This window comes from Papaver somniferum, chromosome 2 (genome assembly GCF_003573695.1).
Source record: "Papaver somniferum cultivar HN1 chromosome 2, ASM357369v1, whole genome shotgun sequence".
Classification (NCBI taxonomy): domain Eukaryota; kingdom Viridiplantae; phylum Streptophyta; class Magnoliopsida; order Ranunculales; family Papaveraceae; genus Papaver; species Papaver somniferum.
Window position 1 is genome coordinate 215,298,265 of NC_039359.1, and position 27,472 is coordinate 215,325,736.

Below are 27,472 nucleotides of genomic sequence, written 5' to 3' on the forward strand. Positions count from 1 at the left end.
AGTTCGGTTAAAAGTATTTTTTTGCGAATCAACCGAATTTTGAGTTCGGTTAAGAAAAAAATAATTTGTGATAACCGAACTTTTTACTGAAAAAAAAACTCCATTAAACCTCTCTGCAACTTCCATTTTCAACTCATTTTGATGATTAGTTCTCATTTATTCAACCAAAAACGAATGACAAGTAATGGGTTTGTGAGAATATCTTTATTAATGTTTTAAATTAAGTTATATATATAGTGGTGATGGTGGTAATCGGAGGTGGTGGTAGTAATCGGTGGTTGTTGGTGGTGATAATTGGAGGTGGTGGTGGTGGTAATCGGCGGTGGTGGGCGGTGGTGGTAATCGGTGGTTGGTGGTGGTGGTGGTGGTAATCGGCGGTGGTGGGAGGTGGTGGTGAGAGGAGGCGGTGGTTATATATATATATATATATATTTATATATAGAGAGAGAGAGAGACGTGGTTATTGTGTTGGTTTTAAATTAAATTAGTTTAAGGGTAGGTTAGTCATTTCAATGTTCTAGGACACCCCTTATAACTATAGGGAAGGTGGCCTAATAAGACCATGGTCCCCCAAAAAAAACCATGGTCCCCAAAAAAATCATTCATATTTTAGCAATATGGTCTGTGACAAAATTTTCCAGGAATTTTCAAACTCAGAAAATAAGTTCAAATTCAGAGTTCTCTGAAAATAAACAAGGCTTAACTGGGGGCCCTGAAAAATAATTGGGAGCCCCTAGCTACAGGACAAAAAAAGATCATGAAATAGTAATTGGGGTTATCCCTTATCCCCATTTTTTTAAATGACTAAACTACCCCTAATCATTAGTGTTAATTAGTGATTAAGTTAAGTTAATAAATTGGTAATGATTTAGTTGGATTAAAATCAGATTTAGGGATTAAATTTTGTTATATGAAAAATTGTGTTTTTTGTGTTGGAGAGAGGAAGAAAGTGAGTTTTGGAGGAAAATTTAGGGTTATTTGAAATGAGTGATTCTAGTGGAGGAAATGATGTAGGTGAAGATTCAAACAACATACATGATTGTGTTGATGGTGAGATTGTATCAACTAATCCTATGGATTGGATGTTTGATGAAGAGATGTTAATAGAGGAAGCTTTGATAAATGATGCAAATGAAGATCCTATTGCTCAAAATGGAGGAACCAATCCTCAAAATGAAGAACCCGGAGCTCAAAACAATCAGGTAAACTTCCTATACTCTTCAAATTGCATGAATGGTGCTCCAAGTGATCGATTCATGGTCGATATGGAACTGCTCAGAGTGAGGGTCGTTAGGCCAGGAAGGTAATAAACCAACGACCCTGATGAGTCGTCAATGATTTGTCACAACAGTTAACGACTCCAACCTGCAACTTTTACAAGTTATGAAAAATCGTCAACCAAGTGTGATAGCATTGACGACTCCAACTAGTTAGGTCATCTAGAGTCGTTAACTTAATATGTTTAGAACCCGACAAAAAAAAAAAAAGTTGAAGGGTCGTTAGAAAAAAAAAATCTAAAACGACCATTAGAAATAATTGACGACTTTGATTATTCATTGACGATTCGCAAAGTAAAAATGACGATTCGATTGCTTTCTACTGACGATCCTTACACTTTTGTTGACATAGGAGTTGTATATGTAGGATACTGAGTCGTTAATTTCATAAATTGGTCGTCAACATAGGATCGTTAACACATTATTAATTAATTGACGACCCTTTCATTTTTTTCAAACAGAGAGGTGGTTTGGCATAAACACAGAGTCGTTGAGAAAAAAACTTCGTAACCAACGACTCAAAACTAGGACAAAAATTATTGGTAGGGTCGTTTTCACCTCCACCCTAATGGTTAACAATTTTTCATAAATTCCACATGTATATCAAAAATCATTAAGCAACAAAACTTCGATGTTAACGACCTTTTTTCTGAAACTGCAATTATAAATCGGATGAAAAAAAGTTTCTCCACAGTCGTTAATGGAGAAAATGGGGGCGATATGGATAGGGAGGGGAGGAGAAGAAGAAGAAGAGTTTTGGGTTGGAATGAAAATTGGGGGCCTATCTTAAGTGTTAATAGGATTTTAGGGTTAGTTTTTAGAGAAGGGTAAAATGGTATTTTCATCATCATTTTGGGAGCCCCCTAACTTTTATGGTGTGGGTATAAATTTGGTGAGACCCCCAATTATTTTCCAGGACCCCCAATTAATCTTTCAAAATAAAGTACACTTGCAATTTTCAAACGTAGAAAGTAAGTGCAAATCCTGAATTCGTTTTCTTTAAACCCATACCACTGATTTGCGATCTGCCTTAGCTTCATCCTGCTCACAGTTTATCGTCTTTGCAGGATATTCTCTACTTTTATTGCTTTCACCTGCATGATTACATACTATTAGACCCAAATCAGAAGCCTTAGAGCTTTTCCAATGGAATGTATGTGAAGATAAATGTCTAAGTCTACATAGGATATTCATTGATTTTGTCTATAATTCTTCTCCAGCCCCAACTTCTTAAATCAATGTGAAGATGACATGGCTCAATTTTTGTTAGACATTGTTAAGGTGAATGTCTGATTTTAGACATTCACCTTGACAATGTCAAGCTATCCTATAGTAAGCTTTTGCTTACCTAAATTAACCTGGCTAAATTGGGACCTACACCACTTAATTGGGGATCATAGATTACTTCATCTACCTAATACACAATGATAAGGGGTGTTTAATATTTATGTAAACTACCAAAGTTACCCTCCACAAAATATTAATATTACTAAATTACCCCCATCAATCCTTAATAAACCTAACTAACAAAAATTAGTTTTCATTTCTAACCTAAAAACTGATTCTTCATCTCCTCTACTCCCTCCTTTTTTATTTTTTTTGAAACCAAAAATCGTCGGTGATCGACGATTCAAAAATGATTAATCGTTTTCTTTCTTCTATAAAATGTTGAAACCAAGAACTAAGTATGCCACTAACAAGAATCATTCTAGTGCCGACAATCCCGGACTTGTTGAAGCGATTCGAAATAGAACGAAGGAAGTGCAAGAACAATCTGAAGCCTCTCGTATCGCACAAGAGAAAGAAATTGGTCGAACCAGGTACTTTTCTATCAACCCAATCCTCTAAACTAGGTTTTAGTAACATGCATTAGGTTAGAAATCGAGAATTTTGAAATCAAAAAATTTCAGTGTTCACAGAATCGGGTTACGTTAATGTCGAAGTAACCCGATGCTTGTTAGAAACGGATTATGTTCTTAAACTTATAAACCGATTGTTCTGCATGTGAAAAGGAATCGGGGAACGTTAATGTATAAATAGACCAATTGTTATAGCCAATATTTGTGGATCTTTATTTTGTTGGAATCGGATTACATATGTCTTCACAAAAACCGATTGTGTAGTTTAGAATCAGACTTTATATTTATATCGAGTAAACCGATTTCTGGAATTGGTTTACATTAGCACTTAACAAAATCCGATTGTTTGATTTATTATGTTAGGAATCATACTTTATATATGTACCGTGTAAACCGATTGTGTACCCTGACTTAGAAAAAATGATTCGATTTCATTGTTGTTTGTCGCTTAACTCCGTATTCTACAGGCAAAAAAATCAAGCTGAAAAGAAATATAAGAAAAAACATGACCATGCTACTCCTGAGCCTTTGGAACCTCGTCGAAAAGGCGGTCAAAATTTGAATGCTTTCCACCGAAGGGCCACAGGGAGTAAAGCCAAAGGAATCAGCATCAATGACCCACCACCTCAAGCGGAGCAACCAACACATGAAGAATCTGATTCTGATACTACTGAACAAGAAGGTGGTGAGGAGGAGATGAATATGGAAGAAACTGGTGGCAAGGAAGGTGATGAAGAAGAAAGTCGTGGCAAGAAAGGTGTTGAAGAAGAAAGTCGTGTAAAGAAAGGTGTTGAAGAAGAAAGTGATGAGAGTGAAAGTGATGAAGAATGAGGTGAGGATGATAGTGATGAAGAAGAAGGTGAAGATGAAAGTGATGAAGAAGAAAGTGAGGAGCAAGTTGATGAAGAAATAGGAGAAGTTCAAGAACAAGTGCAAGAACAAGTCTAAGGAGGAGACGCTCAAAATCAAGTCCAAGGAGGAAATGCTCAAGAAAAAGGTAAGAAAGATGGTAAGAAGAAGAAGGAGAAGGAGAACGGGGACCACATACCCGACGAGCTGAAGATGTATCCTCGCGGCCCTAATGATCGCGTTTACGGGTTACCAGGTGATAAAGGACAGATGTTATGGGGGTATAAAGACAGTTGGGCCACCGTCGTTGTCATACCACAATAAGTACCTTAACCTTATGTTATGTGACATAAAAATTATTATCCGTGTATTGTTTTGATTGTTGTCGATCGGGTTTGTTTTGTTCTATAGGATCACAAGGATGTCGTTCATCTTATGAAACCAGGAACGTCAAGGAGTATGATGAAGAAATGGGAACTACAAGGAATGGGATCAACCGCTGGAGAAGTTCAGGAAGTAATCGATCTAGTCAATTCTACGTGGTTGATAGCTGCGGTTGAGAATTTGGAGCTTGGTTACGACAAACCTCTTTGTTCCGCCTTTGCCGAGAGATATCACATGGAAACGGATACTTTGCATCTTCCGTTTGGCGAAATGACGATAACTCCAAATGATGCGAAATTGATTACCGGGCTAAGCATAGAAGGTAAAGCCGTGAAGCACAAAGGGTACTCGCAAGAGCTTGAGTGGGACAAGATTTACGCGTTCACCAAAGAAGTGTTCCAATGGGATGACGCGATGACCAAGTCACAAATGCTAATAGGAAAATCAAAGCAGAGGATATTCCATCTCTCGAAGTTGAGGGACCTCTTTAGTGGAACAAAGAAGCTTCGTGCCGAGGGAAAAGAGGTGACCATGGAATGTATCATCGCCACAGCCAATGCGTATGTCCTCTACATCCTGGGAGTTGTTATCTTCTCTGACGTTTCCGGCACCCGTGTGAACGCCAACTTTATCCAGCTATTGCAACCATTTGACAAGGTTCATGAATACTCTTGGGGCACTGCCATCCTTGCACATTCGTTGAACGAGTTGAGAAAGGCTTCTAGGGCTCAAAGGAACCAAATCGAAGGGAATATGGCTCTTCTGCAGGCGTGGATATATTTTCACTTCCCAATACTTGTTGAAAGGGCTTTTAAGAACAAGGAATGGGATGGCCAGTTTTAGAGCATAGCTCGGTCAACCTCGCATGCACTGCTATATCAAGCATGTTTGTCAATGTTAGTGATCAAAACTATAAAGTCTTGATTTCTATCCTATTAGCTAAGTCTCAGACTAGGATAACAAAAGTGTAGTTGAGCTCAAGGACTTCGTGGTGATTCAACGACAACGACGAAGTTCTACACCAAGGAACCGTTGAACTTCATCAACAAAAAGGTATGTAAAGACTTGAACTTATCTATCACTCGAAAGTCTATCTATTCTTCTCCTACTTCTTATGAGACAAAATTCGTATGCTATATATACTAGATCATATATACTTGATATTTCGAGCTGAGTATTCATTGCTTATCTTTTACTCGAAATCATGTGTTGGTAAAGCGTTTCTCTTTGATCAGGTTTATCTTCACCTAGTGACGAAAGTCATGAAAGTTTCAATCACTTTGGAAATTGCTCTGACGAGAAAGGTATGTTATTCTTCACGACTGCATATCTCCATCTGAGAATGTTTCAATGATTGAAATGAGAGTTTAGATCATATAACCATGTATTCTTTGAACCGAAGTTTTCGAACTTTGTTGATCAAGAGAAATCGGTAGGATTATGGAATTGGCTTGCCAAGTCCGCGAACCCAGTCCGCAAACTGACGGAAGTTTTCATCCCGAGAATTTCTGCTGGATTTTCCTTTAACTCGTTTGCGTGTTTAGTCTGCGAACTCAGTCCGCGAACTGGCAGAACTTCTCTTCCCGAGATTTTCTGCTGAGTTTGGAAAACTCAACCGATTAACTTAAGTCCGCGAACTTGTTTGTGAGCTTAAGAGGTTATGATCTAAAGATGTGCTCTGAACATGAAACATTAATTATTAAGGAATGCTTTATGCAAACCGTGGCTATAATGTTCATGAGCCGATTCTAATCGAATCGAATCATCTTTGTTTCAATTGTGTCTTGTGTAGTTACATAAGATCTGATAGCAATTCAACAACTTTTAACTAGTTCATTTGAGTCAATTGAACTAGTTATGGTGAAGAAGAACAAGGTTAATATGAAATGCTCATATGGTTGACCTTTTTGGGTTATCATGTTGAACCAACATACGTGTACTTGTTTGGGCATGGTTTTCTCAAACCCAGTAAACGTCTACCCAAGTGTGTGTGACGAGCTATGTCTTTCGATCTAACGGCTGAGAGATATTGGATTGAATCTAAATCAGGTTTTCATCTAACGGTGAATAGAGTTTGCTTTGTACCTAAGGCAAAACCCTGATTTGAAGGCTATATATAGGAGACATCTAGCATTGAGCAAACCTAATCCCCACACGTCCGTGTGCTACTAGTGCTCTCGCTAGAGTCGATCTCCATTAACTCTTGAGTTTCTTCTCTAAACTCGAGTTAACGACTTAAAGACTTCATTGGGATTGTGAAGCCAGACCGATACTACTTTTATCGTAGTTGTGTGATATGATCTTGCATCTTCTATCGTACGAGTACAATCGATTGATTGGCTTGAGATCGTGAGAGTTCTCCGATAGGCAAGATAAAGAAGTCACAAACATCTTCGTCTCACTGTTTGTGATTCCTCGACAATCCTCTTGTGTAGTCAGGAAGGATTGTAGAGAGGTGATTGATTAATCTAGGCTGTTCTTCGGGAATATAAGTCCGGATTATCAATTGGTTCCTATTACCTTGATTTTATATCTAAAGACGGAACAAAACCTAGGGTTTATCTGTGGGAGACAGATTTATCCTTTCGATAGACTTTTATGTGTGAGACAGATTCGTTTATTATCAAGTCTGTGATTTTGGGTTGCAGCAATTCTTTATTGTGGGTGAGATCAGCAAAGGGAATCAAGTGCGCAGTATCCTGCTGGTATCAGAGGCATAGGAGTACAACTGTACCTTGTATCAGTGGGATATTGGTAGGGGTTCAACTATAGATCAGTCTGAAGTTAGCTTGGAGTAGGCTAGTGTATGTAGCGGCTTAATACAATGTGTATTCAATCTGGACTAGGTCCCGGGGTTTTTCTGCATTTGCGGTTTCCTCGTTAACAAAACTTCTGGTGTATGTGTTATTTCTTTTCCGCATTATATTTTATATAATAGAAATAATACAGATTGTGCGTTGGTGATCATCAACTTCTCTAATCCAACTTTTGGTTGTTGATTGTAGTTGATTGATCCTTGGACATTGGTCTTTGGTACCGTCCAAGTTATCTCTATTTGATAAAGACTCGCTATTGATTTTAGCTTGAGTAAAGATCAAATCGAGAGATTGAGATAATAACTTCTTGAGATACTTTTTATCTAGATTGAGTCTGACTGTCTAGTTGATTCTCTAGCAAAGTATTTCGGAGTTTGCCCATACAGATTGCTAAGCGAAATATTGGGTAGTGTTGTTAGACCCCCGCTTTTTCAGCCAGTGTTATGAAGACATGTACACCTACCACAGTAAGCTGAAGAACCAAGAAAATGATTATCTGAAGTTGAGACGCTAGTTGGACAACTTGACGACGAAAGATGTTGTATTTGATCCTTACAAGCAATATTTGGCTAAAGGAAAAGGAAAGATGGTTGGATGCACAGAGAAAGTGAATATTTTGGACCATTGTTTCACCCAAGAGGATATATAATGTTCAACCCGTCGAGAGTCGCAAGACAATGCGGATACGTACAAAAAATCCCAAAGGAGCACAAGATGTTCGAAATCAATGAGACAAAAACCAAAGCACACGATAATGATATTGTCATTGTTCTCAAGCCTTTGCCATCATGTAATTATTGGCAAGACAGAGCGTTTCACAGATATCCTCTGCATGGTCCATCTCGAACAGATGATGAAGCAATTCCGGGTTACATGCCGTGGTACCTCAATGTTTCGCATACTCGAGTGATACGAGTAGATGAGAGGCCCAAGATAGAGGACAAAGATACGGCTCTCGAATGCATGGTGCGTATTGTTACTCAATTATGGTTTTGTTAATGTTATTAGCGTTTTTTGTTGAATGTTTGTTCTTTAAAATGGAAACATAGAAGCCGGGTCGGGTACTTGATAACCCAATTAAGCAAATCTACAAATCAGGGAAGGGAAAAATGTTAAGGCCAATGAAAAGCTAAATGATGAATTGAACAGTCTCGAAGATGTCGAAGCTGGTGCAAAATTTGGGGAGCTGGTGGAGGAGGAGGAGCCAAAGAAAAAAAGGAAGATAGCACCCCCAAAAAGGATGTCTGAAGGTGCATCGAGAAGTGCCCAACCTCCTAAACGAGGACGCGGTGGACGTGGTCGTGGTGGGGATGTTGATGAATGAATGGTTACATTCATGTTTATGTTTTTAACTATGGATAATTATGGAGTCAAAACTTATGTGTCGTCTTAAACTTATTGTCGAATTATGTTTGGTTATATTCCTAGTTCATGAATGACTTAATCTGGTCTCTTTAAAAAATTGTTTGTGTTTGTCCAAGACGCGATAAAATAACCAACTACAATATGTGCAAAAATTGTAGGATTCTGGCATTTTTTCAGTCAGAACCGATTCTGACAGTTTCCAGAGGTTCAGTTTCAGAATCGGTTTACATGTACCTTTATAAAATCCGATTGTCATGAAGAAAACTCCTGTAACTTTTGAAGACAAGAATCGGTTTACATGTACCTTTATAAAATTCGATTGTCATGAAGAAAACTCCTGTAACTTTTGAAGCCAAGAATCAGTTTCATGTACATAAATGTAATCCGATTGTTATGAAGAAAAGTTTTGTAACTTTTTTTTGCCAAGAATCGGATTACATGTGCATTACAAAAGCCTGATTGTTGAGAGGCACGATTTTTATGATTTTGCAAGGACATAATCGGACTATGTGGACATACATAAACTCCGATTGTTTGATTTGAATTTGAAAAAAATAGTCGTCGAGTCCTTATCTATATAAGGACAACCACTCCCATAGCACACACTTAGCCTAGAAAATGGAATGGGAACCGTATGAAGATTTGTGTGTCGTTAAATCGTTTGCTAATACGTTCCGTGAACGTCCGAATGAAATCTATTCAATGTTTTGGAAGAGAGTTAAAGAGTTCTTTTACGGGCGTACCGGGAATCCCAACAACCACAAATGGAGAGACTTGGCATTTCGATTCCAATACATTAAAGGGGCAATGCGAGAGTACGTAAAAGTTAGAAATATGGTGTACGACTATCATCCACGAGCTCCTCTTAGGGAAAAAGTGAGTAATGCGATCGTTTTTATACCTATGTCAAAAGTTCACATACTAACATTTAAGAATCCATTGAATTTCAGCTGGAACGTTTCAACGGGCTATGGAGAATTCGTAATGGGGAAACTAAGTTCATTCACCACAAAGAATATACGACGTTGTACCGACGTGCTCGGAGGTTCATTGACGAGCATTTGATGTGTCAAATTCTAGAATTCCCATACTGAATCCTATATATGTAGTGCGCTAATTTCCTAAACTATGTAATCAATATTTTGTTTCTGAAAGTAAGGCATAATCGGATTATAAGGACTTATGTAAACACCGATTCCCGAAATCGGTTTATGTGTGTATTCATTAAACTTCGATTCTGGGTTTACATGGTCATTCTACATAAACTCAACCCAGAATCGGTTTACAAATGCACTAACATCAACCGATTCTGGTTAGAGTGTTTTGAAAAAAAAAAAAATCAGCAAGTGTTGATTATGCATTAATGAAAGTTAATTTCAACATTAACTTGATTAAACATGATTTAATTATCCGAATTAGCACTAAATTAACAAGGGCATATTAGGCATTGACATAAATAGTGGATAAGGGGTTTCTATAAATTTTTTGTTAATGACCATATTTTGTCATGTAGTTATAGGCCCCAATTTAGCCAGGTAAATTAATTCTAATATATTAAATAACCATTTTTAGCTCTAATAAAATCTAAAAATTACTAAAAATGTCTTATTTGTATTGCCACCTAGGAAACACATACAATCACCATTGGAGAAGCTCTTACCGGCAGTTATAAATGAGGCAGCAAAGTTCAGTTTCACATATGGAACTACAGTGTTGATTACATCTGTTACACTGGATTTTGTAGTGCCTTAGTCCTCACCCCCAACAAATTACAGCACAAACAAGATATGCTTACTTCGTCTCGCAAAGCTTCATCAGTGTAACAGAAATTCTCTTTTGTTGACGGATCTCTTGTCCTCCCCACAACTGAAAACCTGGCTTTCGGTTAGTTTCATGTTTCCATCGGTATCGTGCATCTCCACTCATAACAATTAGAGACCCTGGTGTCAAGAACAGGGATCTTTGTAATAAAAGGCTGACGATCTTCATTTTCCTCTCCCTTCTCAATGCAATCGGATGCGTACATTTCCGTTTCAAGTCGAGTGAAGTGCATCACACATTCAGATTCTAAAGAGACGATGGCAATTCCGTCCTCAAACCTCATCAAGTCTATATGAGCACATATTCCCTACACACGAAGAAAGATCAAGCGTTAACCAACCTAATGACTCCTCCTTCAAAAATTTCGATCACCTTGAACTAAGAAATAAACATAGTTACAAGTACATGGAAATTAAGGAGACATGTAATATACTTCAAGATGACAATGCCTCGTACAAATACAACATCCTTGAAGAAAAGCACACAAAAGTTAACGAAAGAGAATGTCTTTACAAGTGTTTGACATTTATAAAGGAATCAGTAATACACTGTAGCTAACATTTGTTTCTGCAGATCCTTCTATAACCAAACCTTTCGTTCTGGATGCTCCAGAGCAGTCTATTTTTACAAGGAGGACAGACCACTTGAAAACCATCAAGATGGCTATAATTAGGCAACCTTTGCGGAGATTGATTTGACGAAGATATGCTGAATAAGAAGATGTACATATTATTCTTTGTTCTTATTAGTGACAACAATGTCGTTCCCTCCAGAGCATAACTCCATGGTTTACCTACGTCCGTTTTCCCTGACAAATGTTAACTCCATAGCATCTGAATAAACAAAGTCAGCATCCATCTCCAGAATCTTTTTGCAACTCCTATACATGATTGGATCTGCGCATTGTATGTCTTCCAACTATATCTCCTCTCCTGCTAATTGCAAGAAAAATACACAATCGAATGCAATGCCTGCTTGCACCTTATGCATCACGGCTAAAGCGATAACACCATGACCCGTACCTGTAGCCTATGTTGTAAAAGGCGCTAGGCAAGGCGAGGCGCGCCTAGGCGCCGCAGAAAAATTGGAAAACTCACCTTGCAGGCTTACTTTGGCGCCTGGGCGCCTTTTTTTGCCAGGCGCTCGCCTTTTACAACACAGCCTTTAGCTACCTCGTCTTTGAACTCCGCGAAAATGCCATTGTGCAAGGACTTGGGTTTTACATGAGCAATGAGTTCAAATGATTCCCTGAATTCCTGTCAACGAGAAGTCAACTTGCCATTGTCATCATCGACCTCACAGGAATAATCATCGCCACCAAATGTGTTCTTGATTCGAAATCTATTGCGCTGTCATATTTGAGAAGTCATAGATGATCATCGCCCTAATAAGCTAATTTATTGCAAGAGGGAGCTCTGGAAAAGCCGCCGAAAGACGTTCTTCTCCATCCCATAAAGTTTAGATAAGAGAGACCACCCTGTATTGAGTTTCAACTTACCTCCTGCATCCCGAATAGCTTCCTGCAAACAATGCAAACCACGCTCGAGGTTACTCCACAAACAAGAAAAATCACAAATGAAACATAAAGATTTCAACCAAATAACATGGATAGACGTACGTGCAACTTCCTATCCTCTATATCTCTTACAAAGTTGTATAGGCTTACAATCAAGTGATCAGACATACTTGCAACAACAAACTACCTTGTTCTATTAAAGAATGCGATTGATTTCAGTATGGATACAAGAGTTCCACGACAAGAGTCGTATAACTGTCCCTGGTGGTCATCAGTAGCATGCTGAAACAATCCGTAAAAGGTCAGCACTCTGGTTCTGTATGGAATTAGGAAAGAAGAAGCCAGAATTAGTTTTAGGGTCGATCAGAAAGAGTCCAACATATACCTTAGCTATTTCTTTATTCTCTTGTAGTGAGGTATCGAGCAATTCGGCTAGTAACAATGTTAGACAAATTTATCAAATTGTGTCTAGGAATAGTTCTCAATATTATGAATTGCACTTTTTCATGATGTGTTTGAAAAACGACTATCACAGCCCCTGCTCCAGAATTAGGATAGGTTTTTGGCTTATGAGTCCACCACTAGGTCAGGCAGACAATGGGTCTAGCATTTTGCAAACAGAAATTGTAAACTGACCAAAGGATGGGGTTCCCCCGCAAGAGACATGCCCCGGGGCAGCCTACACTTTTCCTTTAGCAAATTAACAACACTAACAACACAAAACTCTCTTATCCATCAAAACTAACATAATCATGGAAAAGTTAAAGCGAAATTATACTAAAAGTTGATAATTGAAATTGGGAGTCAAATGAGGAATCACTAGTAAAGGTTTCGGAAATTCTTCTTCTTCGTAAAATTTGAAATCAGAGATTTGCTTCTTATCCCGAAGAAGAAGAAATTTAGGAAACCCTAACTAGTGATTCCTCTCCAACTCCCAATTTCGAATTCTGTTGATATAGCCTCTTCGCCACCCTTAGGTGTTCTTGGATCATCTCCGCCAAGAAATATTCGGACATGAAATTCAGAAGACGGCACCTATATTCTAAATTTCAAGAAAAATCTAAGAGATTAAACCCTCACACTTTTAATCACTGTAAAGACCACACAGAAAGATGAAAGAAAAACAAGGTTGGATCACTTTAATTTTCAAGGAAGAGAGAAGCCGTAAAACTACTGAGTTAGGAATGGAGGGACTAGTGAAGGCTTTATAGTTTACCCTGGTGACAATTTATGGAACAGTCACTTGGCCATTAACTTAAAGAATAGCCAATCCTTTAGCCTTTTAGGTTTCTAGGGATGACCATAAAGGGAGTAATCTCTACACTATCTACGGCACAAGTAATAATTGTACAAATCATTCTCTTAGACAGATGCATGATTTCCACCTTTAAATTGTCCGTCCAAGCCAATACCAAACCCCCTGAAAGTCCTACAGGTGGGACTATGCAAGAATTGGCAAAGCCACAAGCAGAGAAAGTAGCGTCTAGCTTAGCTTTCTAGGCTCTAGATTCAGAAATGAAGACAATGTCAGGTTTATGTGCTAGCAGAACTTGTTTGGTGAGGTTCAGTTGGTTTAGAACCAATGCACTGACAGTTCCAAGAGTGTATAATCATGTTGCTAAATGAAGTACGAAGACAATCCAAATAACACAGAACAGTTCAAAAAGTTTGATGATACTAACAAGCTTGTCCTAAAAGCAAATCAGCAAGCATTTTATCACCAAGAGGGAATACGAATCTAAAATTATGAGAGCATGAGCACACTTACAAGCTAACCAACAAGCATGTGATGAAAGTCAAGCAATTTATCACAAAGGGGAAAACAGATTATCTAAGTTTCAGAGAGTAAAAGCATACCTCCTGCACACGCAGGCAGAGTGACGTCTGTTGTTGAACAACATCGTCGACATGCAGCAAACGAAGGTTGGAAAGAACCTGGGAGAACGAAGTGGCCATTCACCCCTGAAGCTGAGACTACAAACAACCTAACAAGCATGTCATCAAAATCAAGCTTCTAAATATCAAGAATAGCAAGGGTGTAAAGCGAACCCTTCCATATTACAATTATCACCTAAAGCATAAACTAACACCATGGATAATGCCAAACAGTGGATTCCAAGAGAACTAACTAATCAGACAACCATATAATCATACATGAACTAATTAATCAGACAACCATATAGTCATGCATGAACTAATTAATCAGACAACCATATAGACATGCATGAACTTCAGAGTTAAGAGAAATACGAGAAAAAACAGTGAAAATTAGCACTGATTGAATTGACCAGAAAAGAAGGTTGGTTCTGTGTTGTTCCATGACTGGCGTATATCATTATATTTTCCCATTCCCCTTGTGTACTGCAACAGACAAAATCCTAACGGCAAATTTACGAAAATTACAGATAGCAGAGGGCGGGGATTTTTACCGTGAGCTTGAGTCCCACCCATATCGTAATACCAAGTGATCCAACTCCTGGTCGGTCTAGCAAGATTGGCAGAATTAATAATCCAAACAACAATGCTAAACCTACCGTGGGTTGGATATTGCGGGCAGTCCCGCAACTAGGTCACCCCGACGTTGAGTCTAGCATTTTGCAAACAGAGATTCTAGACTGATCGAGAGCTGGTCCTGCAAGAGAAATCCCCTGGACAGTCTAGACTTTCTCTTTTGCAAATTAATAACCCAAAAGGCCAAAACTCTCTTCTCCATCGAAACACCATAATGATGGAAAAACTAAAACAAAACACACAAAAAAGACTAAATGAGTAAAAGCAGATAAAAATGAGTCCCATACCATAAAATGTGAGATGGAGATAGTAGGCACGTCCAGATTGAATAAAACCCGGTATGTGTGGATACCACATCCCTAAGGTTGTCTGGCCGCTACCAGTTGGAACTAATCAACTGATTTTCAATTTCTACACCATTGGTACCTACAACTACAAAGGATGTACATAGCCTTCTCCATCAACTGATTTTCAATTTCTAGTAACAGAAATTAGTACAACCCCTATAGCTATATCAATAAAGGCTCATATCGAGTGTAATTTTGACTCATCACCGAGAAAATAAAATCTAACTGAAAAGATATTCAAAGGATACCTAATACTTTGCAGAAAAGAAATTAGAACAATCCCTGCAGTTAATCACTATAGGCTCATATCTATCGTAATCATAAAAGAGAAGAAAGGATATTCAGAAGATACCTAATACTTTGCAGAGAAGAAATTAATACAATTCCTATAGTTATATACATGAATGCTAATGGAGTACCAAATTGCTTTGGGGGGTTTACCACTATGATTCAGAAGTACCAACTTATAATCAAATGATCAAGCCTATAATTTGTGGCCGGATTTAATCCACGACCATATAATGGCCTCTTCTCCGCCATTAGGTGTTCGTGGATCATTTCCTTCAAGAGATATTCGGGCATGACATTTAAAAGATGGCACCTCACAGTTTCTAATCACTATGAAGATAACACTGAAAAATCAAAGATGCAAATTTTGAAGGTAGACATAACTAAAAAGTTAGGAATGGAGAGACTAGTGACGTAATGCAATTTCTCATGAAATTTTATATTCATGTGTATGAAAAATGATGAAGACTCATTATACTGTGGTAGTGGTAACAATCTTTCAATGACCAAGTGAACCATGAATTGAAAATGCTAGCTGCACCTTTACCATAGAAAATAAAAAACAATCTCAGGCATTCAATTGAATCTTCCATTTTCCAGTGAAACTAATCCGTTAATTCAAAATACTAGACTCAAAGTAGGTTGGTTGGGTGCCGCAAGTTGTCCCGTTGACCCAGAAATGAGATCCACAAGTCCAACACTCACTCGTACTAATCCTGGGGAGTGACTCATTGGTGGAACCACTGACCAAAAAACCCGCTCCCTGCAAATTCTAGGATGAGATTTCCCATCCTAGGTTTGTTTAGCAATGGCGGAATTTTGAGCCGGTGAATCTAACCACTGGATCCGACAGGATAACCTGCGAGTCTCGCCTGGCTGTTTCCAAACATCATATCAATCCATTCTTCCATTTCTCGTGGGAATACCGAAAGCATTACACTATAATCCAAAATTAAAGATGGTACTGCCACACACACACATAATACGATAACAATTCTAGACTGACCACTGTCCCGCGACAAATCTAATAAGGAGATCTAATGGTGGTTTGGGAAGCCATTCTAACATTGGGATAGGTAATGGGCATTAGTGGTCCCACAACTTTCATAGGGGATTTCTTCCGGAATAAATCTCGGTCTAGGATTGTTGAATATGAAAAATGAAATCTATACCGAGATAAAATCCCAGACATTATCCAAAGTACAAGATCCACTTCAACCCATTACCAATCCCAATGTTAGAATTGCTTTCCTAACAACCATCTCCTTGTGAGATATCACCCCACATAATATACTAACAAGGTCTAGGTTTTTGGACCGTGGGTGATGAATTTATCCATCAAAACACCATAACGATGGAAAAAATAAAAACAAAACATACAAAAAAGACTAGAAGTGAATAAAAATGAGCTTGATATCATAAATGTGAGACGGAGTTAGTAGACAAACAGGGACTGAGTTGAACCTGTTATATGTGAATGCCATATCTCTACAGTTGTCTGGCCGCTACCATTAGAAACTAATCTCGACTGCTTTTCAATTTCTGCATCATTGGTATACACATCTGCAAATATCCACAACTGCAAAGGATGATACATAGCCTTCAAATTCAATGAACCGAATAAATGTAATATTATTATAGTTAAAAAAATATACTGTAGGCTCATATCAAGTGTAACTATGACTCAATCAACTGACCTCAGTGAAAATATGAACCCAAAATGCTAGACTCACATGGGTAGGGTCGCGCTTGGCCGAAAGGTGTGTTACCTACAGACCCCAAAACACACCCCCTGCTAATCCTCGGAACTCACTCCCTTGGATTAGCAAGGTCTGGGTTTTTGGAAACATGGGTCCAACCCCTAGATCACGTGGGCAAACCGGTGAGTTTAGCACGGCTGTTTCCAAACATCATACTGATCTCTTGTGTTAAAATGTTAATTTTTAATAGGAGAAAACTGACAGTCAACCAAACAGCATTTGAATTCATATGTTTTAGTTCAATTTACAAGTAAAGCACAGGAGACAATATAGAAAGACTAACTTAGGGACAAGACATGGTTCAAATGGCAATAATTAGCATTTGGAAATACCAGTCACTAAGACACTTTCCAGAGCCGCTAGACCCACCGTGGATTGGATACAACAGAATGTACCACTGAAAAATCCAGTGGACCCTCCAGGTTTAGCAGAGAGCTATGGTTATGGGAGGGGAATTCCACAGGGTAGTCTCACACAGGACAGCTAGTTGAGCCATCCACAATGGTTTCAACATTTTTTGTTGTTCTTAAATTTGAATATCTATAACATTGAGAAAGGCAATAATAAACAGTCTTGGAACTAATTTAAACTCTTAATACAAGAGAATATTACTCCAAAAGTTCAAACAGTTTAATTCAGCGATTTCCATAACAAGCTTATATCAATCAATTTATCCATTCCCTTTTAATAAAATCCCACAGAAGACATAAACTTCTTCACTGCAACACACATACCAACAGTAAAACTAACAATCAAAAACCTCAACATTGCTAATAGGGGGTACCAGTTTACTGGGGAGGGTACCAAATTCCATATAAGACAGAGGACTTTCTTGTTTGTCTTATATGAGACTCGGTACCCTCCCCAGTGAACTGGTACCTCCTATTAGCAGCCTTGAAAAACCTATCTACCCATCGAAACACCATAACAATGATGGAAGCATAAAAGAACAGAAAATTAAGACTAATGGTCGATAAAAAGAATTCATATGATAGAATATGAGATGGAGACTAGAGTTAGTAGACAAATCATGCCTGAATGAAACCCGTTATCTGTAGATACCACATCCCTTCGGTTGTCTGGCCACTACCAATTGATAAAACTAATCACAACCGGTTTTAAATTTCTGTATCATTGGCATACACAACTACAAAGAAATCATACATAGTCTTCACTCAATAAACCCAGTAAATGCAATATTATCATAGCAACACAAAATTTAGTTGGTACAATCTGTATAGCTAGCTACAGCAGCAATATAAATAGGGTCATCTCAAGTGTAATTTTGACTCGATCACTGTGGGAAGATAAAATCAATTCGAAATCATCATAAAAGAAAAGAATAGATATTCAAATGATACCTAATACTCTTGAACCACATACATGATTGCTAAAGGGGTTACCAAAATTACTTGGGGGAATTTACTACTATGATTCAAAAGATGGCACCTAATTTCATATTATCTTCGCCTCTTAATCAAGAAATCAAAGAGATTCAATTTTATGTTGCCCCACTAGAGCCCTCTCTCTTTCTAATGACAAAGATAAATGAGGTACTATGCAAGGCACCCAGAATTGAATTTTCCGTTTTCCAAACTAAAAAGCTAGACTTACCAGGAATTCCAAAGGCCTCAAAACTCACACTACTCTTAGGGTGTGACTCGGAGATGAGACCCATGGACCCAAAAACCCACCCCGCTAATACTAGGATGGGACTAGCCAACCCTGGAATAGCATGGGGTCTTTGGAACCTAAATCCAACCACCGGATCACGAGGGATAACTGGTGAGTCTAGCACTACTCCCATTTTGAAGTATTTGATTTTATAAGATCTCGAATAACAAGTATACAGAGAGACAACATAGATAAACCAACTTAAAGACCAGGCAGGGTTCCAATGTGAAATCATTAGTTTTTGACAATGCCTGATCATTAAGATTGTATCTCTATTATCTGACTAAGAGACTTGGGAAGTATATTCACATAAATGTATTTTGGTCCTTTAAGTTGTTTTTTTTTTCCTTAAACATAAATAAATGGGAAAGGCCAAAATGAACAGTCTTAGAATTATTTTTAAACTTGTTTAATAACAAAAATAATCCATCAGAACAGTTTATTTTTAGTCAGTTCCATGACAAGCTTATATCAATTAATATTTCCATTCCCCTGAAAAATCCGACAGAATAACACCCTAACCCAAAAAGCAAGCACACATAGAAAAGTTACAGAGAGAAATAATAATCAAAGCTAGCCCAAATACTAAAAAAAAGGCACCAATACAAGGGATACACGGAGCACATGAGAAACAAAGTTTGAGCACACCAAGACCACAACATGAATGATGATTATTCAAGAGCAAAGATGCTTGGCAAAGCATTCTTATTTAGTCATCTTCTGACACCAAATTGATACCAAGAGAACCTTAGATGACACCGAACAAGATCAAAATCTTATAACATTGGATGTCTAGTAACAAACTTTGCATACTTAAAGTAAACATTACTAACAGCTAAAAACAATGTAACAGTAAACAAACTGTGGCAGTAGATGAAAAAGATACAAATATGCAGTCCCTAGGAAGGAATGTGGCTACACAAGTTTACAAACATGACATCAAGGCATCATCAGCTAAATAGCTTGGAGAAGCATCCATGTAGTCTTCTTCCGACACAAAGTTGGTATCAAGTTGACCTATTTGCTTTATAGATGACATGCAGATGGAATTGCGCTTCAATTATAAAATAAGGTAACACACAGGTAGCAAGGGGCTAGGTTTACAAACCGCAGGTGCCACCCATATTACCTGGAACACTGTAAGAACCAGCCAATGGGCATCTTAGCAAGAGTCTCGCAGGTTGTCTCAAATGACCCAAGGGAATGGCCACACCCCAAGATTCAAAGATTAGCAGGTAGTTGTAAACACCATATCCATCAAAACACCATATTAATGTAGACACCGCTGCTAACCTAACCGAGGGTTGTATCCCACGGTTTGTCCCGTGTGACACAGCCCCTGGGACCCCCAATCGTACGCTAGCAGAGGTGGGCTTAAGGGTTTGATCACACGATACAAATCCCAGGACACAGCTCAAGGTAAAGCTAGCCTTTTGGTGATGGAAAAACTCAACCAACACATAGAAAGAACTATAATAGTGAAATGCATCCGAAAAATGTGAGATGTAGTTAGTAGATAAATCGGGACTCAATTAAACCCCTTATCTGTGGATACCACATCCCTACGGTTGTCTGGCCGCTACCAATTGAAACTAATCTCAACTGATTTTCAATTTCTGCATCATTGGTATACAAAAGCGCAAAGGTGTACATAGCCTTTGCACTCAATAAACCCAATAGATGCAATATTACTAAACACTACAGGTTCATATCAACTGTACTGTAAACTCAACCACTGCGGGAAAATAAAATCAATTAAAATTAGAAATCACAAAAGAGAAGATTAGATATTCAAAAAGAACAACACTAATGATTATCTAGCAACGTTAAACACTATAGGCTCATATCAAGCTTTTTGAGATGTTTTTCTCTTGTTGTTATCTAGCTAGCATAGTTGTATCACATACCTTATGTAACCTCAAATACAACTGCATTAATTCCATGTCAAATTGCGGATTCAAATGAAAATCAAACTTGCACTTATCACTTTCTCATGCAATTTAACCGACGTGTATGAAAAATGAATATGACACTATACCGATGTAGTGGTTCTATGTGTTCTTTTTTAAGTGTAGGTTGGATACACCCCGAGACCAGGCAGACAGTGAGCCTAGCATGTTGCAAAGAGAGATTCTAGACTGACCGAGGGCTAATCCCGCGGGTTGCCCCGCAAGAGACAAGCCATTGGCAAGTCTAGAGTTTTCCATTTGAAAATTAATAACCAAAACTCTTACCCATCAGAACACCATAGTAATGGAAAAATAACAAGAAACCATATAAAACGGGACTAAAAGTTAATGAAAATGTGAGATGGAGTTAGTAGACAAATCGGGACTGAATTAAACCCGTTATCTGTGGATACCACATCCTTACGGTTGTCTGGCTGCTACCGATTGAAACACAAATCTCAACTGGTTTTCAATTTCTGCATCATTGGTATACATAACTGCAAAGGAATCAGCCTTCACACTCAATACACCCAATACATGCAATATTCTAGCAACAAAATTTAGCATATAGACATACAAAGACTCATTTTAAGTGTAATTTTGACTCAATCACTGTGGAGAAATGAAATCAATCTGAAAAGAGAAGAATAAATCACTGTGGCACCTAATTCATATTATCTTCATCTCTTAATCAAGAAATCAAAGAGATTCAATTCAATGGTGCCCCACTATTGCCCTCTCTCTTTCTAATCACTGCCAATGATCACAAACATACAGAAAAAAGCAGAAAAAGCAGAAAAATGTAAGAAAATCAAGGTTTTCACTAGAAATCAATTTGAAAAAGAAAAAAAGATTCTTGCAATTGAAGGCTAGAGAGAGGAAGAACTACTGAAATGCCTAACACTTTCTACTCACAATGGAGATCACACAGTAAAATAAAATGACATAAACACAATATTAAAACATTGAAATTTTGAAGGTAGAGAGAGCAGCAGAAATACTGAGTTTGGCTGGGAGGAACAAGTGAAGTCCTTAATGTAGTTAAGTTGGTGACACAAACTATTGGGGACTAGGGTTTGTGCAAGTTTACAATTTTACCCTCCTTTGTTTCTCACATTAGTGGACTTTCCAGATGGGTTAAAGGACTCAGTATTTAGAGGCCCATGATGTATTTACCAGATATTTTAGGAATATGGCCTGTGAGATTGAACTGTAACAAAATTTTCCAGGAATTTTCAAACTCAGGAAATAAGTGCAAATTCTGAATTCTGAAAATAAAGTACACTTGCAAGTTTCAAACTCAGAAAGTAAGTGCAAATTCCAAATTCGTTTTCTTTAAACCCATACCGGTTCGAGAACTGCCTTAGCTTCATCCTGCTTACAGTTTAGTGCCGATGTAGGACATGCTCTAATTCCATTGCTTTCACCTGCGTGATTACATACTATTAGACCCCAAACAAAGTTCAGTTTCACATATGGAACTACAGTGTTGATTACATCTGTTACACTGGATTTTGTAGTGCCTTAGTCCTCGCCCCCAACAAATTACATCACAAACAAGAAGCATACTGCAGATAGCGAAACAACCAGCAGGGATAAACAACATACATATGCTTACTTCGTCTCACAAAGCTTCCTTAATGTGACGGAAATTCTCTTTTGTTGACGGATCTCTTGTCCTCCCCACAACTGAAAACCTGGCTTTCGGTTAATTTCATGTTTCCATTGGTATCTTGCTTCTCCACTCATAACAATTAGAGACCCTGGTGTCAAAAGAACAGGGATCTTTGTAACAAAAGGCTGACGATCTTCATTTTCCTCTCCCTTCTCAATGCAATCGGATGCGTACATTTCCGTTTCAAGTCGAGTGAAGTGCATCACACATTCAGATTCTAAAGAGACGATGGCAATTCCGTCCTCAAACCTCATCAAGTCTATATGAGCACATATTCCCTACACACGAAGAAAGATCAAGCGTTAACCAACCTAATGACTCCTTCTTCAAAAATTTCGATCACCTTGAACTAAGAAATAAACATAGTTACAAGTACATGGAAATTAAGGAGACATGTAATATACTTCAAGATGACAATGCCTCGTACAAATACAACATCCTTAAAGAAAAGCACACAAAAGTTAATGAAAGAGAATGTCTTTACAAGTGTTTGACATTTATAAAGGAATCAGTAATACACTGTAGCTAACATTTGTTTCTGCTTATCCTTCTATAACCAAACCTTTCATTCCAGATGCTCTAGCAGCAGTCTATTTTCCCAAGTAGGACAGACCACTAAAAAACCATCAGCACCCAAGTTGAAGCAAGACCATCAAGATGGCAATGACTCGTACAGATACAGCATCCTTACAGAAAACTCACAGAAGTTAAAGAAAGAAAATGTCTGCAGAAATGTTTGACATCCTAATTGGCTTGCATTTGTTGCTGAAGATCCTTCGATAACCATTCCTATCATTCCAGATGCTTCAGCAGCAAAGGCCAGACTATCAGAGACTATCATTCCTATCCTACTAGAGAACCATCAGTGCCTAAGTTAGAAGCAAGACCATCTACAGTTACGGGCGAGACAACTAATAGACCACATGAATGTCAAGTAGCTGCAATGTATAAATTGGACTAGAAGGATGGACATTCTCATCAGCTTTACAAAGGCAGTACATGTTGCGGATAGGATAACCAAACAATTAGGATAACCAAACAATTTCGGCTATGCTTAAAAAAATTGTTACAAGGAAGTCAGCCAAGCCACATAAAAGATTGCAATTCTAAATAGCATATGTAGGTTCCAATGAATGTTACGGATAAACGGATTTAGATAACATGATTCACAAGCTTCGTTATAAATCCAGTCAAATTAAATCAGTTCAACAGTGTTTATCTATGAAAATGCTGCAACCTAAGCTGAAAATTAATAAGATTATTGAAAATTGAAGGCTGTTTCGCACCTCACCTGGTTGGTAAGCATTAGCTATGAGTTGATCAAAGAGTGGCTCTCTCCACAGCAAATTAGCCGGCAAAACATCATCCCCATCACCATCACCATTGAAACAAATTGTTTCGCGAATAGAGTTAGAAAGTTGAATAGCCCATGATGGAAGATCACCAAATCTCATTGCCTGATTTTGAGAGGAGGGTTCTTCTTCTTTTTCTTCAGAAAACCATCCCTCATTTTTGATTGCTGAAAGCAGTGAAGCTTGTTGTTGTAAAGGGAGAAAATCTTTGAATAACCATAAACCCTTAATTTCTTTGATTTTGATCCATTCAGATGGAGGATTAATAGAATTAGGGGTCTTGATATCATCGTCGTCTTCTTCTGATTCTGGTTCTGATACTAATTCTGATGAAGAATCCCCAAATACTTCTTTCAGAATACGATTACACTCCTCCTGGTTCTGTACTTCCATTTTGGGACAGCCCAAGATGAGAAAGCCGGAGGAGTTTTGTATTGGCAGCCGCACACAAGCCCACGAGGATATACAGCACAGCCGTAATCTTTTTATCAGAATTGGGACATGTTGGGTCCCACGAAAAAATCATGAGATCGATTAGAAAAATTCTCATACGAAGGTGAGTTGCTAGAGTTCTCAAATTAGCATTTAGGACAAAAATATTTTCTGTTAGGTCACTTCAGGCCGGATATTGGGTCACGAGGCATATTGATAGATAATCGAGTAGATTTTTGATCTTTTTTCTATCGATAAAGAATTCAGTGTTGAACCCAAGTCACTGGTATCATCATCCAATAACCTTATCACTACACTACAGCGATATTGACCCACTAGATTTTAGTTGAAAAGGTGAATGTTGATTTTAGAGCGGAATTTGGTGGATTTTGAGGAAACTTTTGGTCGCCTCGAAGAAACAATATTCGGCGGTAGCGGGAGATTTTGGGTTACGATGCATCTTTTGAGCCATGATACAAATTTTATGTTTTAGTGGCCATTTTGAGATTATAGTGCCAGATTTTGGATTAAAGAAAAATTTGTTATGTGGCCATATTTTGGTCAATGGAAAGTTATGGGCAACAAGATATAAAGGGTTTCAAAGTTTGGGTCATCCAAAAATTATAATTTGGGACACTTGGCGATATACGACCATGATGTATATTTTGGTTCATATAAAGCAATTTACGATTTTGTAATCGCATTACAAAATAAAATAAATAAAATGTAAATGAAGTCGTTAACTTTGAGATTGCAGGTAAAATGAAGATTCCGATGAGAAATTCGTCGGGAAAATCACATTCACAAACGACGAGGTAGAGGATTACACATTGCACACACCATAAACATAGAAAAAATCATCTTACAAGTATGTGAATGCTCGGCAAGAATCGCATATTAACGACGACAATGCAATAGGGACTCCTATCCAAGTTGATGTTCTTTAGTAATGTTATCAATGTGGAAATTGATTCTAAAGGCGGGTAAATCAAACTCACCATCACCTTGAAGGCAAGCACCTACACAGTATGGATAACATACAGATTTTGCTTCATTACAGCTATCCATACAACCATCAAAACACAAACCTTTCGTGGACACCCCGCTTGTTAATAATATTAATGCTATTAAAGAAAACATAGCCAACGCCACCATTTTGACCACCCTAAAACCATCATCATGCAACACCTTCATCGTATTGCAATGGTGATGGTTTTGAATTCTCTTCCCCCCTGTCTCAATCAGTTTTCGATTCTCACGACGGTAGGATTTGGAATGGATGCATCCTAAAATTAGATATCTATTTATATCCAAGCACTGAATTTGGTGCTTTAGAAAATTGGTTTTAGAATTTACAGTGATTTGTACGGCAATACATATATGGGAGTTCCTAACTTGTAGGTCGAGATGTGAGGGTGAGGTCATCTTAAGGTCAGCTTAATTCTAATAAACTCATTGATGGGATAGAGAGCATTTTATGTACGCTTACTGTTTATGATATTGTCCGGTGTCACTGCAGTACAATGGTAAAGTTATTGGGTGATGATATCAGTGACCTGAGTTCGATTCTCACCAGCACCAAATTCTTTAGCGATCGGAAAAAAGAATTATGATATTGCTTAAACTCATGGACAACCAGGATGCTCAGCAGGGGCGATATTGAAAATCCCTTGATCCGAAAGCGAATATTTTTTCTGCTAGTAATTTATCTTGGTTTCACAGGCTTTGACAATTATAATTTAAGAAAACTATGTTTTTATCCGTATAATAAATTTTAAATTTTTCTTTTACATACTAAAATTTTTTTTATTTAATATTTATTTACATTTTAGAAAACATAACTTATAGTAACGATTTTTAATCTAGTATTTGCAAAAACCAAAATTTATGTACATTTGTCATTTTGGAGCGCTTGAAGAGAAGTAATGAGCTTAAATATTAGTCTAGGTATGCAAATTTTATTTATTAATTTTTTTTCACATATGAGTATATTTTAAAAAATAACATATCTTTTTGTATATAAGTATTTGATTAAAAACGTGATATCATAAAAGTATTCATTCTTAGGAAAACTCAATAACTAGTTTGGTCACTAGAGGTGATGAGGAAGTACATACAATACGGTGCTAGGTCGGATTTTGAATGAATGCGAAATTGGGGATAAAAAAAGGAATTGGGGGATAAAAAAAGGAATTGGTGTGTGTTAAGGGGTGATTTTTGAGTATGGAAATACTAAAATACCCTTTGATTAATTAAAAAATATTATGAAAAGACCATTATATCCTTTCTACTAAAACTTAAAATCAAAAACCAAACCATTTATACCCATTCTCAAATCAGTTCCAGCACTGAGGGTTAGGTTTTTGAAAAAAAAAAATTCTTCATCGTTCTTCGTCGATTAACCTACCCGAATCATAAACAATGCCTCCATGAAAGAAAACAAATGCCCAATCGAACTCAAAATCGATTGCTCAACAAAAACAGGAACAAAGAATTGCTAAGATTGCTCAAGAGCAAGAAGAAGAAGATTCGGACAATCAACCTCTCACAACCATGACTTCTGTGAGAAGGTAAGTGATTTTAAACTACTTTATGAGTGTTTAAATCGATTTATAGCAATGGGTTTAGGTTAGAATCGCGAACCCTAACTGTTTCAATTGAGTTTTAGTTAGTACCGGCACTGCAATATGTATGAATACAGTGCCGGTTTTTGTTATCCGGCATTCAATCCTAGATGAAGGCAATGCCGTTTCCAACCCCAGATTCACCTGAAACTGAATTTTTTCTACCGGCAATCTATGTCGGTTTTTCGGTACCGGCAGTCTTTAATAATAATTTGTGTATGACGGTAGTAAACTAAAAACATACATGAGAGTTATGAAATTGTCACCAGTACCGTCATAGAATTTGGGTTGCATTACATGCCGGTTTTGGGTACCGGCATTCGATTGTAATAATTCGAGCATGCCGGTAGTGGACTTAAAACATACATGAGAGTTTATGAAACTGTCACCTATACCGGAATAGATTTTAGATTGATTTGTTTGCCGGTACAAAGTTACGGCATGGAATTTATTTATTTCGATAGTGCCGATAGTAGTCTTTTGATATCCAGGAGAATTACATACGACTACCGGCATTTTCGATAGCCAATGTTCACTGACGGAACACTTAACCAACGTGGTTTGTTTAAGTATGTCAATGCCGGTACAAAAACTGAAAGTGATTTGTCTCATATTCATTTCGTGTACTTATGATATAGGTCAAAATCCAAGGAAGCTAACAAAAGAAAAACTAAAGATGCGGTCACTAAGAGAAGAAGGAAGGACGGTCTTGATACTCCTCAATCTCTCCCTCCTCGAGGGAAAGATGAAGGTAGCAAAAAGCGTTCGGAGGCTGAGACAAGAGGGATAATTTGGGAGAGTGGTGGTGACCGTAGCCGAGTTGTAATCCGTGAGCACGATGATCAAGATGAGCAAGATGAAGAGGAAAGTGAGGATGAAGATAATGTGGTTCCTCCAAGTCAATTAGAAAGCCAAAGCGAAGTTGGTGGGCCAAGTAAACAACCAACACAAGGCAATGGCAACAAGGGCAAAG

At 37.8% G+C, this 27,472-nt stretch overlaps 1 protein-coding gene and 1 pseudogene across 7 annotated transcripts in view; both read right to left on the bottom strand.

Moving 5' to 3' along the window:
- LOC113350487 (alkylated DNA repair protein ALKBH8 homolog) overlaps nucleotides 1-23,882 on the bottom strand; it is a 34,441-nt gene extending 10,559 nt beyond the window's left edge. The window contains exons 1-7 of one of the 7 annotated variants that reach the window (XR_003360877.1): nucleotides 23,378-23,882; nucleotides 22,025-22,369; nucleotides 21,764-21,843; nucleotides 16,498-16,596; nucleotides 13,745-14,624; nucleotides 12,075-12,203; nucleotides 10,726-11,891 (exon numbers count right to left, since the gene is read on the bottom strand). Coding sequence is in view for 2 of the 7 variants with exons in the window: in XM_026594630.1 (XP_026450415.1) it covers nucleotides 22,031-22,369; nucleotides 23,378-23,836 (798 nt within the window). In the remaining 5 variants the exon portion in view is untranslated. Of the gene's footprint in view, nucleotides 1-10,725; nucleotides 11,892-12,074; nucleotides 12,204-13,744; nucleotides 14,625-16,497; nucleotides 16,613-21,648; nucleotides 22,370-23,377 lie in introns of those variants that run through there. The other 6 variants (XR_003360876.1, XR_003360880.1, XR_003360878.1 and 3 more) reach the window with 6 other exon arrangements.
- On the bottom strand, nucleotides 19,962-20,105 carry LOC113354902 (annotated as a pseudogene).
- Nucleotides 23,883-27,472: the final 3,590 nt, after the last annotated feature.